The 15385-nt window shown below is 47.1% G+C and overlaps 1 protein-coding gene across 1 annotated transcript in view; it reads right to left on the reverse strand.

Annotated features, from left to right (window-relative positions):
* LOC115523110 (heat shock transcription factor 2 binding protein) overlaps window positions 1-15385 on the reverse strand; it is a 93484-nt gene that overhangs the window by 39951 nt on the left and 38148 nt on the right. Inside the window, exon 7 of the mRNA XM_030328806.2 lies at window positions 2137-2240. Within this exon, the coding sequence (XP_030184666.1) occupies window positions 2137-2240 (104 nt within the window). The remainder of the gene's footprint in view (window positions 1-2136; window positions 2241-15385) is intronic.

Raw genomic sequence — 15385 nt, forward strand, 5'->3', positions numbered from 1 at the left:
GACCACCAAGTGGTACAAGGTACCTTTTGGGGGTGATGGCCACGTTCACTATCTTTATTGTGGTGACAGGTGCATATTTACATCAAAACTTATCAATTGATTGCCTTAAACATGTGTTTATTGTATGTCAATTATACCTCCAAACTGCTGTTACAAAAAATCAGCATTCACCAGCAAGTGGAACTGAAGCTCCAGGAGAGATTGACCTAAGTTATGAAAAAATAAGGAAAGTCTATTTTTGCACACTTGAGTGAAATACGTACCTACTAAACACACAGTGTTAAAAGTTATGATGGTGGCGCCTGGATGGCTCAGTTGGTTAGGTGTCTGACTCTTGATTTCAGCTCAGGTCATGATCTCACACTGCGTGAGATTGAGCCCCATGTCAGGCTCTGTGCTGACAGTGTTGGAGCCTGCTTAGGATTCTCTCTCTCTCTCTCTCTCTCTCTCTCTCTCTCTCCCTCCCTCCCTCCCTCCCTCCCTCCCCCCCCCCACTCCCACTTGGGTGCATGCACATGCGCACTCTCAAAATAAATGTTAAAAATAAATAAATAAAATAAAAGTTATGATGAACAGATTGGGACAAAATTTTGTTAACTTGGTGGTCAGACGTTGGCCACAACATTTTTCTAGATGTGTCTCCTGAGGCAAGAGAAACAAAAGCAAAAATAAACTGTTGGGACTTCATCAAAATAAAAAGCTTCTGCACAGCAAACAAAACCAATAAAATAAAAAAGTAACCTACAGAACAGGAGAAGACATTCGCAAATGACATGTCTGATAAAGGGCAAGTATCAAAAATACACAATAGAACTTATAAAACTCAACACCCCAAAAAACAAATACTTCAATTTAAAAATAGGCAGAAGACAGGAACAGGCATTTCTCCAAAGAAGACATACAGATAGTTAACAAGTACACGAAAAGATGCTCAATGTCACTCATCACCAGGAAAATGAAAATCAAAGCCCCAATGAGATCCCACCTCTCACCTGTCAGAATGGCTAAAATCAAAAACACAAGAAATAAGAGCTGTTGGTGAGGATGTGGAGAAAGGAGAACTCTCATGTACTATTTATTGGTGGGAATGCAAACTGGTGCAGCCACTCTGGAAAATAGTATGGTGGTGCCTCAAGAAGTTAAAAGCAGATCTACCTATGACCCAGTAATCACACTACTGGTTATTTACCCAAAGAGTATGAGATCGCTAATCCCACTAGCGAAAGCATATATGCACCCCTACGTAAACTGCAGCGTTATCTGTAGTAGCCAAATTATAGAAGCAGCCCAAGCGGTTTCATCTATTGATGAGTAGATAAAGAAGATGTGGCATACGTATAATGGAATACTACTCAGTCCTAAAAAGGAATAAAATCTTGCCATTTGCAGTGATATGACTGGATCCAGAGAGGATAATGGTATGTGAAATAAGCCAGTCCGAGAAAGACAAGTATCGTATGATTTCACTCACAATTAAGTGGCATTTAAGGAACAAACAAAGGGGAAAAATAGAGACAAACCAAGAAACAGACTCCTAACTACAGAGAACAAACTGGTGGTCACCCGAGGGGAGGCTGGTGGGGGGAAAGATAGATGAAGGGAATCCAGAATGCACTTATCATGAGGAGCAGTGAGTAACACAGAGAAACGTTGAATCGCTGTGTTATACGGCGGAAACTGATGTAACACCGAAGGTTAACTACACAAAGACAGTAGACAGAGCTTTTACTTCAAAGAAAATAACAACCCCACATACACACACTACATATGTAACTCCAGGGCTGCAATCTCCCTGATGTCTTTTTCCCCACGTTCTCTCCCTGACATTCGGAGCCGCAGACGACACACTCAGTGCTGTACTGCCCGCAGAGAAAGGGATGGGTGGACGCCCCTTGCCAGCTGTTCTAGAAGATCATTTTTCTTTGTGTCACAGAATCATAACTGAGAGCAATACTCCAGAAGCAGAACCAGAAATAACCTAGCACCCCACTGAGCTCTTCATAGTTTGAAAGCTTTCTTTAAAAAAATGCTAATACCCTTGGGCCCGCCATCCCAACCTTACAGCTTCCTCCAGCCACAGAGGGGCAGGCGCCCAGGCTGGGCGAGAAGACGCACGGGGGAGCCCTCTCTCCTCACCACTCAGCAGCCACCAAAGCAGCGGGATGAAGCCCGGGCTCTCGCTGATGTACTTCAGGCCTTTCACGTTGATGCTCACGTTGTACAGGGACATCAGCAGTAACCTGAAATGTAAAGAAGGCAGGTTGAGTTGATGCCCCACGTGGAGTCTCGCCCCCAGCACACCTCCTGGTGAACACCGCAGGGGTCGCACTCAACAGGCCGGGTGACAGGAGCCGGAAACGGGGTGTAGGCCTCCAGGACGCTACAGGAAAATGGGAAGCTCCGGCAACAGGGCCACATAAAACCACCTTTGCAAAGTGCACCTAATCAAGGGACACGACTGCAGAGAGGGTCCCACAGGAAACCTCAAGACCAGATTTATGCAGTCATCTCTTATTACCAGTCCTGCATTTACACACAGGCAAGCCTCAATTCACAAGCATACTGTGTTCTAACAGTTCAATTCAGCTGCTTACAATTGAATCCTATCTTCTCATTCAATGGAAATTATCCAGATGTCTGGGTAGCCCACTCAGGCCATACAAATGTGTTTAATCCACAGCATGAGGGAAGAAGAATGCCATAACCCCATTTCTAACACCAACAAGACAGTATCCAGAGTTAATCAGGATCTTAGAAGCTATCGTAAGAACTGACCACAACTGCTAAGTTAGAGTCTAATGAAAACTGGAAAACTGCCAGACAGATTTCTAGTAATACTGCAGAATACAGAGATCCCAAAACCTCACATTGCAAAGCAATTTAAAAGAAAAGAAATGAAAAGAAAAGAAAAAACAAGCTACACAAAGATTTTGCAAGCCCCTAAAAGAATGGATGAGCTTGCAAGAAGTAAAGGGAAAATACCCCTGACCAGGAACTCTGTGAGAGTGCAAATTCAGGGAGGCGTGACGACAGATTCCAGAAGCACACAGCTATGGTGCAGCAGAGTGGCTATGGGCAGCAGGACAGAAGGAAAGGTCTCAGACCCACACGAGACAGGGACTCAGATCACAGAGCCCTGCGGAAAACCAGAGAGAGTGAGCTGTCAAGCTGGGCATGAATCCACACTTTGTGGATGGCCTGAAAATCCACAAGCCAATAATTTTAAGACAAAGGAGAGCCGGGATAGAACCCTCAACCTGATCTTCAAAGAACTGCCCCAAATACAGTACCAACAAATGTGAGTCCATAACAAAAATCACAAAAGCCATGAGAAACGAGATGTCACAAGTGAGAGCACAAAGAACCAATGAGAGTCAGAATTTTTCTACAAAGAGAACTGGCACACCCTGGAAGTGTCAACCACAGAATAGAAAATGGGTATATTGGGGTGCCTGGGTGGCGCAGTCGGTTAAGCGACCGACTTCAGCCAGGTCACGATCTCGCGGTCCGTGAGTTCGAGCCCCGCGTCGGGCTCTGGGCTGATGGCTCAGAGCCTGGAGCCTGTTTCCGATTCTGTGTCTCCCTCTCTCTCTGCCCCTCCCCCGTTCATGCTCTGTCTCTCTCTGTCCCCAAAAAAATAAACGTTAAAAAAAAAAAAATTAAAAAAAAAAAAAAAAGAAAATGGGTATATTTAGTAGGCATAGAGAATACAAAGAGAGGGGCGCCTGGGGGGGCTCAATCGGTTGAGCGTCCAACTTCGGCTCAGGTCACGATCCAACGGTTCGTGAGTTCGAGCCCCACATCGGGCTCTCTGCAGTCTGCACGGAGCCTGCTTCAGATCCTCTGTCCCTTCTCTCTCTCTGCCCCTCCCCCACTTGCACACATTCTCTCTCAGAAATAAAAATAAATATTAAGAAAAATACAAAAATAAATTTAAGAAACGAGATAAAGGAGCTACGGAGCATTACAAGTGGCCAGCCCATTCAAAGGAGGACCTAGAACTTACAAAAAGTGAAAGGGTAACAATCAAATGGTGAAACTCAAGGGAAACTGAGGCGGTGGCAAGGCTGGTAAGGAGAGGCCCCACACAGAGAGAGAGAAGGAGTTAAAGGAGCTACGGCAAGCAGAGCACAGGCGGGGAGGAGGGAGCATAGGCAGGCGGGGACTCGGCCCGGGGACGCCACCCGGGAGCACTACAGTGCAGGGCAAAACCTCCGTGGCCCCGGCCCAGCCTGCACGGACAGACGGCGCCTCCACAAGGCAGCCCCGAAGAGGCCCCGTGAGCAGTAGGGGCTGGAAAACCAAGGACAGGACCCAGAGTGTGTTGATCACCTCAGGGGAGTCGGAGTTTAAGAGTCAGGTAAAGCTAACCGCCTGCTAGGACAAACTCTTTCCCTTCGGGAAGAGATAACAGAACCCAGAGTCCACAAAGACAACCTGCAAAGTCCGGTAGACGCTGGAAGATTTACCCGGCAGGGCCCACTAGGGTGCAGAGAGAAGGCACTTCTTTGGTGCAAATGCAAGGGATGCCAAAAAGGTCAGTAAACAAGATTTTTTTTTAATGTACTGTACGGCAAACTTTTAAAAAATCAAAACAACTGCAAAAACTCCGTAATAAGCAATACGTCAACATTTTAAATAAAGAAGGGATCAGTAACAGTGTCATGCCAAGACACATTGGAGCCTGAAGCAAAAGAAAATCAATAATAGCGATTCAGTCCATTAACAAGGGACTAATTAAATCAACTGTGATACACGCATACATGCACACCACAGAAATGTTTACTACGGTTTTGTGTTAAAATAGTTGGTTTCTAAGCTCCGTGGCTTGTTCATTTTTGCAGCCACACAGCCTGCCGCAGGGCCTGTAAGCACTCAGTTTGAATATGGAAAGGGCACCAACCCCCAGCGACTGAGAGCCCCAGCAGGGCAAAGCACGCAGAGACAAGGCGTTCTCTCCCCGTACTCCCATGGGTGTTTGCAAAGTCAAAGTAATGCTACCAAGTTCAAGAAGACAACGCTAGACTAGCGCCCTCCAGGGCAGTGATGCCCAGTTCTCAGATGATGGTCCTCTGCCTTCTCACGGGCCACAAAAGGAGCCAAACTTGCAAAGCCTTTCAAGGTTTCCCGAGAATGTTTGCAGTACCCAAACCCTATTCATTAGTAATCTATTTAATGAGTTACTGAGAGCGGTTCAAATGTCGTATTCATGAGGAAAATTCAGCACTTTAACTAGAACTTTCTGAGGCCTCCAACCCAGGAATCTAAGAAGAGAGAAGTTCTTTTCTCAGATCACCAACACAGGTAGTCGGAATTCCTCCAAGTTACACGTAGTGTCCCCGCGTTTCCATATGCTACAACAGCACGGCCGAGTCACTGCTACAGAGGCCATGTGGCCCGCAAAGCCTAAAGTACTTTCTCTCTGGCCCTTTACAGATAAAGTTTGTGACCCCTGCCTTAGAGAATGAAAATAAGCTAGCTAATCTTTTTTATTTTTTTTTAAGCTAGCTAATCTTTAAACCTTAAAAGGCAGAATCGGCACGTGAGTGACAGCTGGAATACAGGGCAAACCCAGGAAATACAGCCAGCTGAAACGCTCCATTGACTGCCATTTAAGGTGGCAAAAACGACTCACACAATTGATAAATACCTTTAAAATTCGTATTTGGTCAAAATCAGCCATCTGGAGGCAGCTAAGATGGGAACAAATGTAATCGCAGTGATCTCATGTCATTGCCAGGCTGTGTCTCACAGAAGACCAGAGACTTCTCCAAGGTCACACAGGACTCAGCAAACAGCAAACCCAGAAACCCTTCTGTTCCAAGATTTCTATTCTAGCCACAAATATTTTGTAAATAACGTATCAAGTTTCCAACTGCAAAGTCAAGAGAAACTGCACCATCGACTCTTCTGGCACTGAGGGATTAAAAGTAAATGTCATCTACCAAGCTGCCGGAGTACCAGGAGTCCGACTTCCCTCCAGTGACAAAAAAGGTAGGCGGGTTCTGCGTCCTTCCACGAAGCTAAGCAGAAGATTTGTTACAAACAGATGCGAAGGCTCCAAAGGCTGGGAACTGCAGACACATCTGGTATCGACAGAGAGAGGATGAAACCCAGGCTACGAGAGAGACACTGGCAAACCCACTCTTGCCACCCAGCTTCCCCAGGCCGGGCTGCACAGATCGGCCTGGTAAGAAGTCAGGAAGCCCTCCTGACAGTCTGACGGACAGGCTGAGTCATTACAAGTAAAGGTGACACTCCTGGATTACCTTACTCGTCTTAAAAGAAATGACAACTGGAAGTAACAAAGAACAGAGACACCCAACACTTCAAAACAAGCCAACAACAGAAATAAACAAAAAGGCATAACCTCAGGAAACAAAGCCCCGACTGGTCATCTGGACTAAAACCAAAAGTAGCCAAATTAGCACCATCAAGTAAAGCTAGGGAACAATGAGCAATAAAATGCTTATAAAAGCCCGCACATATTAACTGAGAGAGGCAAACGGCAGAGCCTTACCACCATACTTCAGACGAAACAACGCACAGAAACTGGCAGTTTGAGGCCCACCAACATATACATATTTTTTGAAATCTCACTGAGCATTTGCCATGGGCCAACTGTAGAGCAAGTAACCTGTCCTAGTAAATATTTTTTAAGCTTTTACTCAAATCCCAGTTAACATGCAGTGTAGTATTAGTTTCAAGCGTACGATATAGTGATTCGACACCTCCATACATCGCCTGGTGCTCATCACAAGTGCCCCCCTTAAGCCCCATCACCTATCTCACCCATCCCCACCTCCCCTCTGGTGACCAGCAGTGTGCTGTCTACAATTAAGAGGCTGTTTCTTTCTTTGCCTCTCTTTTTCTCCCCCATGCTGCTTTTGTTGCTTAAATTCCATACCTATAAGTGAGATATGGTATTTGTCTTTCTCTGACTTATTTCACTTAGCATAATACTCTCTAGATCCAACCATGTTGTTGCAAATGGCAAGATTTCACTCTTTTTTAAGGCTGAATAATATTCCATTACACACACACACACCACATTTTTATTCATCAATGGACGTTTGGGCTGCTTTCATAGTCTGGCTATTGTAAACAATGCTGCTATAGACGTTGAGATGCATGTACCCCTTTGAATCAGTATTTCTGTATCCTTTGGGTAAATACCCAGTAATACAATTGCTGGATCATAGGGTAGTTCTATTTTTAACTTTTTCAGGGAACCCCATACTGTTTTCCAGAGTGGCTACACCAGTTTGCATTTCCACCAACAGTGCACAAGGCTTCCCTTTTCCCCACATCCTTGACAATACTTGTTTCTTGTGTTGTTGATTTTCGCCATTCCGACAGGTGTAAGGTGTAGCTCACTGCGGTTTTGGTTTCCATTTCCCTGATGATGAGTGACACTGAGCATCTATTCATGTGTCTGTTGGCCATCTGGATGTCTTCTTTGGAGAAACACCTGTTCGTGTCTTCTGCCCATTTTTTAATTGGATTGTTTTTTGGGTGGTAAGTTCTATCAGTTCTTTTTATATTTTGGATACTAACCCTTTATCAGACATGTCATTTGCAAAGATCTTCTCCCATTCAGCAGGTTGCCTTTTAGTTTTGTTGGTTTCCTTTGCTGTGCAGATTTTCATCTTGACAAAGTCCCAATAGTTTACTTTTGCTTTTGTTTCCCTTGCCTCTGGTGAGATATCTAGAAAGTAGTTGCTACCACTGATGTCAAAGATCTCACTGACTGCATTCTCCTCTGGGATTTTGATGGTTTCCTGTCTCACATTTAGGTCTTTCATCCATTTTTAATTTATTTTGTGTCTGGTGTAAGAAAGTGGTACAGTTTCATTCTTTTGCATGTCGCTGTCTAGTTTTCCCAACACCACTTACTGAAGAGACTGTCTTTTTTTTCCGTTGGATATTCTTTCCTGCTCCGTCAAAGATTAATTGACCATATAGTTGTGGGTTCATTTCTGTTCCATTGATCTACGTGTCTGTGTTTGTGCCAGTACCATATTGCGTTGATAACTACAGCTTTGTAATATAACTTGAAATCTGAAAATGCGATGCCTCCAGCTTTGCTTTCCTTCTTCAAGGTCACTGTGGCTAGTCAGGGTCTTTTGTGGTTCCATACACATTTTAGGAGTGTTTGGTTGTTCCTTTTTTCCAATAAGTACAGTAATTAAATACATAATCTGCTTGTTTTAGATTCTGCGCCCCCTTATCAAGTTAGAACCTACAAATCAGCGTATGTAACCCTAACCAAATGTCTACAGATTAATTTTTACCTACTATGTAGCATTAAAGGCCCAGAAAAGATAGAAAGAACGATACAATACCCACCTCCCTGTTTAAGAAAAAAAAATCTTATCACCATAGTCAAATCCCCTTTGTGAACTCTGTCTAAATGCATACCTTACCTCCATTTGTCCCATGACACAGCCACGCACTTTTAGACATTTTCACAGCACACGTGCAGAGCCCGACAATCCCATCTTCCGTGTCTGTATCGGTGGCAGCATACCGTACCGTAATATTCCACACCACAGTGAGATGTTTGTCCACATTGACTTGAATAGTATTTTCACGTGAATCAATCACACTCTATCTATTCTGTGGCTGACAAAGGTTTAGATAATTCCTAGTACGTGCTATTACAAATGCAGATGCCATGACATTTCTGCACTAGTGTCCTAGTGTTTACAGCTAAAACTTTTTCTGAAGTATGTGCGCAAAAGGGGATTACCTGTTCCAGGCATAAGCATATTAACCTCAACAGATGCTGCCCACCTGCCTTCGTCTCCCTCCCACCAGCAGCAGACAGGTGTAAGCATTCTCAGGCCTCACATCTCTCCACAGCTCTTAACTGTCAGACACTGATTTTTTTCAATGAGATAGAATGAAGTTATCTCATAATGGTAATAATTTGCATTATGATTGAAGCCAAGAATCTTTTTCCATATTTATGAAGCTTGCCAGTGTTTCTTTTGTGAACTGCCTGATGATCTCTTTTGCCCATATGTGTATTACATTATTCGCTTTTTTCTTAATGAAAATGCCAAATATAGATTTTTTGTTTTTTTAAAAAGTGTACATAGAATGATCAAACTGGGTAGGCTGAAACCCTTAAAATGCCTTTAATAAAAATCAAGGTTATATTCAAACTACCACCTACCAATTGAAAACTTAGTATTTGACTAATCCACTGAGTGTTAAACATTTTGTGGCTGCAAGCTCTACCGCCTGAAAAATAAAATATAGTAGCTCCCAGGTCCCAAATGTTAGAAACATTTTAGAAGCTTTGCTGACCTTTGTTAGTATCTGGAAATGCTGCCAACTCTAAGGAATTTGAACATAACCTAAGATTTTGTCCTCAAACGTATGTCCCTCTTCAAAATATTTAACCATTAACCAACATCCTAGAAATACGCTGTAATGTCCTTAATAATAACTTCCCAGGGCACCTGGGTGACTCAGTCGGTTGAGCGTCTCGACTTCGGCTCAGGTCATGATCTCTGGATTTGTGGGTTCAAGCCCCACGTCGGGCTCTGTGCCGACGGCTCAGAGCCTGGACACTGCATCGGATTCTGTGTCTCCCTCTCTGTCCCTCCCCTGCTCATGTTCTGTCTCTGTCTCAAAAATAAAAATAAACACTAAACAAAATAATAACAATAGCTTTCCTACTACTTAGGATTAATAAAGTTTGGTAACAATTAAGAAGACGCAATCATGTTTGAGGATTTCTTTTCAACTGGAATTAAGCTATTCCTTATGTGAAGGTTTCAGCTCACCCAAATGCATGGTTACACTCTGTACGACTTTAACAACAAACAGGTATAACCAGACCCTAGAAAGTGAATGTCTGCCTCCTTTGCTCATTTAGCATCATTTACTGAGTATCTTCTGTGTATCAGGCCTTGGGAATACAGAGCTGAAGCACGGTCTGTGGCGCCCAGAAGTTTCCAGCAAAGGGAGGAGAGATGAGCAATGCATCCACTGAGTGCACTGTGGTGCCTGCAGAGTTCCCTCTCCAAGCTTAGAGTCCTAAGTGTAGTCCTAAAACACGGCCACTATGACATTTGGGGGAAATGCTTCTAGAATCATCTTTATAAAGTACAGTCTGGGTTCTCACCTTCCAAGTTCTCTCCTCTTTGGAAACTGGGATTCCACGGGAAAAATCAGCCCAATGGTCCTTAGGATGGGGAATCATCACTCAAGGAGGCTCAGCTCTGCAAATGTAGCTATGACCACACAAGACTGCATCCGTTCCAAAACATAATAATGCTAGTTTGGCCATAAACTATGAACTGGTTTTCTGCAGAACTCACAAGCTGGTTCTGCACCAGAGGAAATCTCTGCACCTGGGAGACTGCAGGTACAAGACTTCTCACTGACTAAACCCTGCTGATGACATCTGGGAAGCCGTCAAGTGGACCAACAAACAACTTCAAGTAGCAGGGCCAAGTACATCCCCTACTGCAAAGGTGCTTCTGTAATCGTGCCTCCATGTGCCTGGGCGAAAAACACCTTTGCGGAGCTTCTGTCCTCTCCAGCCTTCCCTGACCGTAAACACCGTATGTTCCCCGGGCCCTGAACTGTGGAACATGCTGTGTCGACGACCTATGGCTGGTACCGAGTAACCACGCCCCCTTCCTGGAGCATGCAGATGAACCCCAAACCTGGGGATGGTGTTCCGCTGAGAACCAGTGGTCTTTGTTCAGGAATGTGGAGAAGTCCCCCAACCCCTGCAACCTCCAATAGCTTGCCCTGCCTGAGGTCCCCTTTCGCCAGCTGGGGAGCCACCTTGAACCCGGGGCCTCCAGCAAACCCGTTCAGTGGCCCTAAGTAGCAGGTACGACAAGATGCTAAAAGGCCTCGCATGGTCTATTTGATAGGATTGGTAAAACCACAATGAAAGGCAATGACAATCAGTTACTGAGAAAATTAAGTACAAATGAAATAGAAGGTACTTAGAAAGGCCCAAGTGACTCTGATTCCTGAAATCCAGATCCCCCACGTGAAGCAAAAATTTTGCTGGTCCAGCTCTCGAGTGTCAAGAACAACGACAACACCCGTGTCACGCCACAGCAGTGGGGAGGGACAAGACCCAACCAGGAGAGGCTCAGCGTCCACCACAGCAGGCTGAGTGCCAGCGCCGTGCACGTTGGCCTGTGCGGCCCCAAGGTCCGGGTACAAGCCGGACACGGCAGAGTGCGCCAGGTGCCGCGCACGCCTGCGTGACCTGAGGCTGGAGGCGGAGGACGAGAGCTGGCGCCGGTGGCGACGGGGGCTGCTGACCCGGCCCGCACGGACTGCCAGGTGATAATGGAAGTGCTGGAGAAGAGGTGGACGGGAGCCCCTGCGGCTTGCCGGCAGCTGGGAGCGCTGACCTCCCCCGCCTTGGCTGACGGAGCCTGGTGGAGGGCCGGCCTGGGCTGAGAGGCTGAGAGGCTGCTGTGTGAGGACGTGAGAAACACCCACAGGGAAGGCGGTCCTGGCTGGTGCAGCAGGAAGGCGATCCCCTCGGAGGCTCAGATGCCAAGGCTCACGAGACATACCACTACAGCAAACGGCAGTCCGGCCATCCTGCTGGAACAGAACAAAGCACCTCGAGAGGCCCAGCAGCCGCCGGTGCGTCTGGCTACCAGATATAGGAAGTTTCTAGATTTGGAGTTAAAAAGGGTCTTCCCCCAAAACAGGCAGATAAGCCAGGACAAGTGAGAAATTACACAAGCTGAGAGGACAGGACGCTGAAAGAACTCACCGAGGCCGAGTCACAAGAATGTCTCACTTGTCACCCTGTGGGTGTGTGCCACCAAAGAGACCTACTGGGTCCCACAGTAGGATCAAGTCTATTACAAGGCCAGTGGCCCACGGGGCCCACAGGGACTTCAAGAGGAAGCAAAAGGAACGAGGCACCATGAGACACCACCCTTCATGTTATGTCAGGTAAACCCAAGGCCACCCAAACTCCAGCAGAGCTGACAAATGGGCCGGATGAAGGTTGTCACAGCACAAATGGAAGCAAAAAGGCTGATAAGGGCCAGTAGAGAGGGAGGATTTGAAAATGCCGAAGCAAGAGATGACGACCAACTGAGCAAAATCGCAGAGGGCAGCTAATCAAAACCAGAGGCAGAAGGACCAGTCACCCAAAATCCCAGAAGGCCACAGGTTCCTCTGACACACAGAGAAGAAAGAGAGTGGGTGGGCATAAATGAGGCAGCCACCATAAGTAAGGTCACGCTCACCCCCAATCCTCCCTGGGTAGCAGGAAGGAAAGCCACTTGCTGGGAACACATCTGCAAGGGACCGAGGAACGGTGAAGTGGTCAAGGTCACAAAGAGTCTGAAGTCTGACCTGGCCACTCTGAAGACCAAAGCGGAGACTGGGGAGGACACAGACAGGGGCCCGGCAGGGCTTCAGACCAGGAAAGGGTGAGATGGCACGGCTGCACTGGGAACCTTCTGGTCAAGCATCACTGAGCAGCCCTGGCGTAGGAAAGGAGAAGGCCCATGGCCGGTCCAAGGCTGGAGCATCAGGAAAAGGGGGGGTGGGGGGGTGCTGTGACTGCCAACAGGCAAGTAGAAACCTGGTGTGTTCCACACGGGATCCCGGCGAGGGCGACAGAAGGCAAGCTGGCCAGGGAGGGTGACAGTCAGAAGGAGCAGGAGCTTAAGGGGCAACGAGGAGGGAGCAGGAACAGAGAGGATATGTACCTGAGCACCGCAGTGGGCTCTGCCATGTCAGAGGCTGAAATGCGTGGCGGCAAGACTGGGTTATTCACGGTGTCGAGCAGCAGCATCTCTGGAACTGAGAAAGGCAAGCAGCCTTGACATCAGAGCATTGAAAGCACCACCACAAACACGATCAAGACATTCAAGACCGAAGGGAACGGCAGGCAGGGGAAGCCACGACCCCCGTGCTTGCCGAGTGGACAAGGGGAGGCAAGGGTGGACGGGGAGGTAAGTGGCTGCTTGAATTCCGAAGAAGGAAAAGGTTTTTTATGAAGCGGAAGAGAAATGGATTTTTTTAAATGGACTTTAAAAACGATGGGGCGCCTGGGTGGCTCAGTCGGTTGAGCGTCCGACTTCAGCTCAGGTCATGATCTCGAGGTCTGTGAGTTCGAGCCCCGAGTCAGGCTCTGTGCTGACAGCTCAGAGCCTGGAGCCTGTTTCCGATTCTGTGTCTCCCTCTCTCTCTGCCCCTCCCCCACTCATGCTCTGTCTCTCTATCAAAAATAAATAAACATTAAAAAAATTTTTTAAATTAAAAAAAATGAAAGCTGGGACTTGCAGTTTCCAGTTCTGCATGTCAGGAGCTGGGGGCCATCACGCCATCCTAATGATAGGTAAAAAGCTCAACAGACTGAAAAGTCAACAACTGCTCCTCTTGGATCCCAAGGAGAGGGGAGGACACAGGGCAAACTGCTGTCCCCAAGACTGGAGAGACAGGTGGATACGGGGCCACAGCTCACCAGAGCAGAGTCATGAGCAGAAACCAGTGCAGGAGCAAGTGCTGGGGCAGGAAATCCTGAATGGCAACTGGTGAACCACCAGAAGCTCGGTGTAGACAAGCCTGAGCGTTAGAAAGTGCGGGGCTCCCAGCCAGGGTGGCCCGCACAGGGTGGCCTGTGGCGTGCAGCTGCAGGGGCTCGACTGGGTGTCCAGGGCTGGGTGAGGGAAAAGGACCCGTTCTGAAACACACCAGGGCACTCTGTTCTTCCCAGCAAGGCCTGCCCTCAGGGGAAACTAGTTAACTGGACCCTAACTGACCTAGGAAAGGGAGATACCCAAGAGCAGCCCACTCCAGCCATCCTCTTCCACTGGGGGGGTGGGGGGAGGGCAGGGGAGAAAAAAGCTGAGACACACTCATGAAGTTCACAGTCCAGAGGCCCAGGCTCACTGGAAGGCTGAGCCCAGGTCACAGGACTACAGAATGTGTCCTCCCCGTGACATCTCACCACCATGCTACTAAAAGGCTGTTTACAGCACTTCCTTCTACCCAGGTCACCTGCCTGGTTATCGAGAAAAAAAATCATAAGGCAACAGGCAAAAAAAAAAAACCCATTCGCAGACAAAGCAAGCAACAACACAGCCAGACACGGCCGAGATGCCTGAGTTGTCAGACCAGGAATTCAGAACAACCATGACGAATACGCTAAGGGCTCTGATGGATAAAGCAGACCGCACACAAGAGCAGACGGGCAAACGTAAGCAGAGAGATGGAAATCGTGAGGAAGAACCAGAAAGAAATTCTAGACACAAAACCACTGTGGCAGAAATAGAGGATGCCTTTCATGAGCTTCCTAGTGGGCTAGACATGGCTGGCAAAAGCATCTCTGAGCTGGACGACGTAGCCACAGAAACCTGCAGAACTGAAAAGCAAAGGGAACAAAGACAAAACCCAAACAGAACACCCAAGGACTGTGGGACAATAAGGGAGGCGTAACCTCCGGGCGGCGGGAATACGGGAGGAGAAGAGAGAGAGAAAGCTGCAGAAACATGCTTGAAACAACGATGGCTGAGAATTCTCTACCCTGACATCAGACACCAGACCCCAGATCTGGGAGGCTCCGAGGACACCAACCAGGGTAAGTGCAAAAATCATGTGCCCCTGGGCACAGCACTGCCAAACTGCAGAGAATCAAAGAGGAAGAAAAAGTCCTGAAAGAAGCCAGAGAAAAGAACACCTCACCTACAGGACCAGAGACGAGATTCCATCAGCTTCTCTACAGAAGCCACACAAGCACAGAGAGAGGACAGTGAAATTTTTAAAGGGTTGAGAAGGGAAAAAACAAAACAAAACAAAAAAACCCAGAATTCTGCATCCAGTGAAAGTATCCTTAGAAAATGAAACAGAAACAAAGACTTTCTTAGACAAACAAAAATTGTAATTTGTTGCCAGTAGACCTGCCTCGCAAGAAACGTTAAAATCTCCTTAAGGGAACATAAGTCACTGAAGGAAAAGTTACAAGTTGTATTTCTCTTTTCCTTACTTGATCCAACAGCAGTTCGTTCAAAGTAACAGCAAGGAGGGTAGTCGTGATCGTGACTGAGGAGTATGTGAAATGAACGACGGCACCGTGCGAGGCTCGGGAGGGAGGAGCAGGACGGTCGTGTTACCATAAGGGGCCCCCGTACCTGGGAGCCGGCAGCGTTATCCGAAAGGGGATCAGGATTAGCTGTAAGTGTATCGCAAGCTGCAGGGCGACCACCGAAAAAGGTAAAAGAGAAATAACCTGAGATGCTAAGAAAGGAGAGAAAATGGAACCATGTCAAATGCTCAGTTACAACCAGGAAAGGCAGAAAAGGAGTGGAAGACAAAAACAAGACACAGACCAAGGGCAACAGAGTAACAACGATGGTAGACAGTAGCCCAA

This window comes from Lynx canadensis, chromosome C2 (assembly GCF_007474595.2).
Source record: "Lynx canadensis isolate LIC74 chromosome C2, mLynCan4.pri.v2, whole genome shotgun sequence".
Lineage (NCBI taxonomy): Eukaryota > Metazoa > Chordata > Mammalia > Carnivora > Felidae > Lynx > Lynx canadensis.